At 48.3% G+C, this 4,823-nt stretch overlaps 1 protein-coding gene across 1 annotated transcript in view; it reads left to right on the top strand.

The window, feature by feature from the left end:
• Window positions 1-4,823, top strand: part of AFF3 (AF4/FMR2 family, member 3) — a 420,422-nt gene that overhangs the window by 369,414 nt on the left and 46,185 nt on the right. The window contains exon 13 of the mRNA XM_014529775.1: window positions 10-615. Within this exon, the coding sequence (XP_014385261.1) occupies window positions 10-615 (606 nt within the window). The remainder of the gene's footprint in view (window positions 1-9; window positions 616-4,823) is intronic.

Below are 4,823 nucleotides of genomic sequence, written 5' to 3'. Positions count from 1 at the left end.
ACTCCCATCCCTCCGGAGCCCACCAAAGCCAGGCCCTGTGCCAACAGCAGGACGGGCCACCGCAAGGAGCTGCGCGCCTCGGTCACCTGCGAGAAGCGCCGCACGCGGGGCCTGAGCAGGATCGTCCCCAAGTCCAAGGAGTTCATCGAGACAGAGTCCTCATCTTCGTCCTCCTCCTCGGACTCTGACCTGGAGTCGGAGCAGGAGGAGTACCCTCTGGCCAAAGCGCCGGTCGTGGCCGCCGCCTCTGCGAGTGACCAGAGGCTCAAGGAGGCCGCCGGCAGCATCAGCAGCGGCGGCGGGCCCCGCGCACCCGTGGGCTCCATCAACGCCAGGACCACCAGCGACATCGCCAAGGAGCTGGAGGAGCAGTTCTACACGCTGGTTCCCTTCGGCCGCAACGAACTTCTCTCCCCGCTGAAGGACAGTGACGAGGTCAGGTCTCTCTGGGTCAAAATTGACCTGACCCTCCTGTCCAGGATCCCAGAACACTTGCCCCAGGAGGCCGCAGCCCTCAGCGCGCCTGCAGCCAAGGACGCTGAGAGCGCACCTCCAAGCCACCCATCCGACACACCCGTAGAAAAGGCTTTGCCCAAATCCAAGAGGAAACGCAAGGTAGGCATGGGGCTGCGGGACTGGGGAAGGAGGGCTGCCCTTAACTTGTGGGTGAGGTGACACCACAAGCAGCTGCTGGTCTGGAATGGGAGGCAGCAGCAGTTCTGTGTGTCTTCACTCAGCAGACATTCACATGGCACTTGACACATGCCCGATGCTGTCGTAAATGGTTGACATACAGTCACTCAGTTAAACCCTTAAAGCCACCCAGTGCAGGAGTACCATTATAATTCCCATTTTACAGCTCTGGTAACGAAGCCCTGTCCGCTGCGTGTTGAAGTAGGCATACAGGAAGTCTTTATCAAGTGTGTGCGAGGCCAGCTGGGCCTGTAGAAAGGTAACCACTGGTTGGTGAACCGCATTCTTTGCTGGGAGGGGTGCAGTGACATGAACCGTGGGGCCACTCACTGACTGAGGAGCCAGCAAAACGTAAGGCTGTGACTGGGTGAAGCCTGAAGACAAGTGCACGGAGCCAGGCGGTGGGAGGACGGCCCTGTGGGAGGAGCACCAGCGTCATCGTGTTGATCAGGAGCTTGGTGGTGGAGAGGGGCTGGGACAGGGCCATGAGGAGGAGGGATTTGAGGACAGTCATGTGCCCTTTAATGACTGGGATTTGCTCTGAGAAGTGCATGGTTGGTGATTTTGTGTTTGATCAAACCTCACGGAGTGCAGTTACACAAACCTAGATGGTCTAACCTCCTACTCACCTAGGCTGTATGAGATAGGCTGTATGAGATAGGCTGTATGGGATAGGCTGTATGGGATAGGCTGTATGGGTTAGGCTGTATGGGATAGGCTGTGTGGGATAGGCTGTATGGGATAGGCTGTATGGGATAGGCTGTTTGGGATAGGCTATTGCTCTTGGGCTTCCAGCCTGCAGAGCATGTTACTGTAGAAAACAACATGACATTAAATCAAGCACAAGAGAAAAGAGGCAGGTACACAGGAGACGTATGAGGCTGTTGCTAACATAAGACGGCATACTATTGTACAGAAAAAAAATTTTAATAAGTATCAAGAATACACAAATAATGATAAAAAGTATAGCAAATACATAGATCAGTAACATAGTTGTGTGTTATCCTTATCAAGTATTACGGACTGTGCATAGTTGTATGTGCCGTACTGTCATACGACAGGCAGTGCAGCTGCTTGGTTTGCTCCGCCTCACCGCAAACACGTGAGTGATGCATGGCGCTATGATGTTAGGACGGCCACAGAATCACAAAGCAATAGGAATGTTTCAGCTCCATTATGATTTTTTTTTAAATTTTAATATGTTTTTATTGATTTGAGAGAGAGAGGAAGATAGAAACATTGATCTGCTGCCTCCTGCACGCCCCCTACTGGGGATCGAACCCACAACCAAGCATGTGCCCTGGCCAGGAATCAAACTAGCAACCTCTTGGTGCATGGGATGACACTCAGTCCACTGAGCACACCGGCCGGGCTCCGTTACAGTCTCATGGGACCACTGTCGTATAGGCAGTCCATCACTGACAAATGTCATTATGTGGCACGTGACTGCGATCAGAGGGTCAGGGATGAAGCGGCACCGAAAGAGGGGAACGGGTAAACCAGGGAAGCGCAGGCGCGAGAAAGGCAGTGCAAGGACGGGAGGCTGGAAATACATCTGGAAGCTGACCCAGATGCTCAGCAGTTTTCGAAGATTTTTCAGCATGGAAATAACCCAGTCAGAAATTAAAGCCAACTTTGAGGATTATTGTCCCCTCCTGTTACTGTGTCTTCAAAAGTAACTTGGACCACAGTGAAAAACACAATGGGTGACAAACCAAAGATTGCAGTGATCATGGATGGTTCCAAAGTTAGGACAAAATCCTTAACAACAGTTGACACATATGCTTATCCTCCTGAGGGATGCAGCACTTTGTGTATATTAAACCGTTGAGTCCTTATGACTTTATGAGGCAAATATCATTGTCATGCCCATTTTCCAGATGAGGAAACTGAGGCTCAGGAGCTTAAAGCAACTTGCCCGGGATCCCTAGGTGATAAGGGCAGAGCAGGAGTGAGCCTAGGCTGTCTGGCTCAGGTCTCCCAATAGAAGGCAGTCTTAGGTTTGTGCAGTACTTTCCCTGCTTGGAGTTTAATGCTGGTGGTTGTCATCTTCATATTCTTCATTTTCTCTTTGAATTTGTGCTCTGTAAGTGAAGTGTGATAGAACAGTAGAGCATGCGAGGTCCAGAGAAGACCTGTCCTGTTCTGAGTATTCCCAGAAAGGAGACTGCAATCCCCTAAGGGTTGCCAGGTTCCTTGGGTTGTGGGGACCAGGGAAAGGGGAAATGCCCCCTTGGACTTCCTATTCTCAACAGGTGGGCCCACCACTGGCAGGCAGTGGAAATCCTTTGCTGGTAGGGTGTGTGCATGCGCCCAGTCACCGGACAGGATCCTGGGCACTAGAGAGTCTACACGCCCTCCTTCCAAGTATGCCAACGCCTTAAGGACCACAGTCGCAAGTAAACACCACCATGGCAGATCAAGAGGGAGACATTGAGAGACAGGAAATGTTTTCTACTTTAGTACTTTCTACATTGCTCTTCCTGCTTTAAAAAAATTGCAGTATAATTTATATAACTTGCATTAGTTTCTAGTATACAGTGTGATGATTCTATATTTGTGTATATTGCAAAATGGTCACCACAATAAGTCCAATTAACATCCATCATCATACATAATTACAAATTTCATTTCTCCTGATGAGAACTTTCAAGTTCTACTCTCCTGTCTACTTTCAAATATGCAATAGTCTCCATGCTGTATATTACATTCTGGGACTTTTTTATTATGTAAATGGAAATGTGTACCTTTTGATCCCCTTCATATATTCTTCCACTTTCCCCCCAAAACCCCCAGACCCCTCAACAACCACCAGTCTGTTCTCTAGGTACATAAGCTTCGGGATTTATTTCGGGGTTTTTTGTTGTTTTATGGAGTTCACATATAAGTGAGATTATATAGTATTTATCTTTTTTCTGTCTGACTTATTTCACTTATCATAACACCCTCAATATTCATCCCTTTGGCAAGATTTTATTTTTTATGGCTGAATAATATTCCATTGTTTGTATCGTGTGTATATCTGTGTGAATATATATTTTATAGATACTAGAGGCCCAGTGCACAAAATTAGTGCACGGGGGTGTCCCTCAGCCCAGCCTGCGAAGATGCAAGCGTTCCGTGCCCGGCCTGGCCAGAGGCCCTCTGTGGCCGGGCACAGAATGCTTGCCTCATCACCAGGGGCAAGTGTTTCCCCCCCTCCCCACCCCAGCCACTCCGTGCCCACTGCCCGCAGCCAGGGTGGAACGCTGCAGCAACGAAGCAAGCATTCCTCCAGGCTGCTCACACTGCCTGCTCTCAACAGCCACGCCCCGCCCCCGGGACTGGGGGACTCCGGCAGGGCTGAGAGAACTGGGCACCGCCATCATGTGGCTATGAACGCCGCCATCTTTGTGACGGAGTGATGGTTAATTTGCATATTACCCTTTTATTAGATAGGATAATTTTCTTTATCCATTTATTCATTGATGAATATGTAGGTTGTTCCTGTATCTTGGCTGTTGTAAATAATGCTGCAATGAGCATGTATAAGGAATATACATATCTTTTTAAATTAGTGTTTTCTTTTTCTTCAAATGAATACCCAGAAACAGAATAGCTGGATTACATGGTAGTTCTATTTTTAATTTTTTGAGGAACCTCCATACTGTTTTTCATAGTAGCTACACCAATTCCCATTCCCACCAACAGTGTAGGAGGGTTCCCTCTTCTCCATGTTCTCACCAACACTTGTTGTTTCTTGTCTTTTTTATCACAGCCATTCTAACAGGTGTGAGGTGATAGCTCACTGTGGTCTGATTTGCATTTCCCTGGTCATTAGTGATGTTGAGCACCTTGTCATGTACCTGTTGGCCATCTGTATGTCTTCTCTGGAGAAATGTCTATTCAGGTCTCTGCCCATTTTTTTTTTTTCCTTAAGAAAATTTTAGGATTATTTTTTTTATCCTTTTTTTTTATTATTGCTTAAAGTACTACAAAGGGTATTACATATGTGTCCTTTTTTTCCCCGCCCTTGACAATTCCCCGGCTTCCCCTACCCCCCAGTGTCTTATGTCCATTGGTTATGCTCATATGCATGCATAAAAGTCCTTCGGTTGATCTCTTACCCCCCTCCCTCCTGCCCCCCAACC

The sequence above is a fragment of the Myotis brandtii genome, unplaced genomic scaffold (assembly GCF_000412655.1).
Source record: "Myotis brandtii unplaced genomic scaffold, ASM41265v1 scaffold1169, whole genome shotgun sequence".
NCBI lineage: Eukaryota > Metazoa > Chordata > Mammalia > Chiroptera > Vespertilionidae > Myotis > Myotis brandtii.
This window is presented reverse-complemented; position numbering and strand designations above follow the sequence as displayed.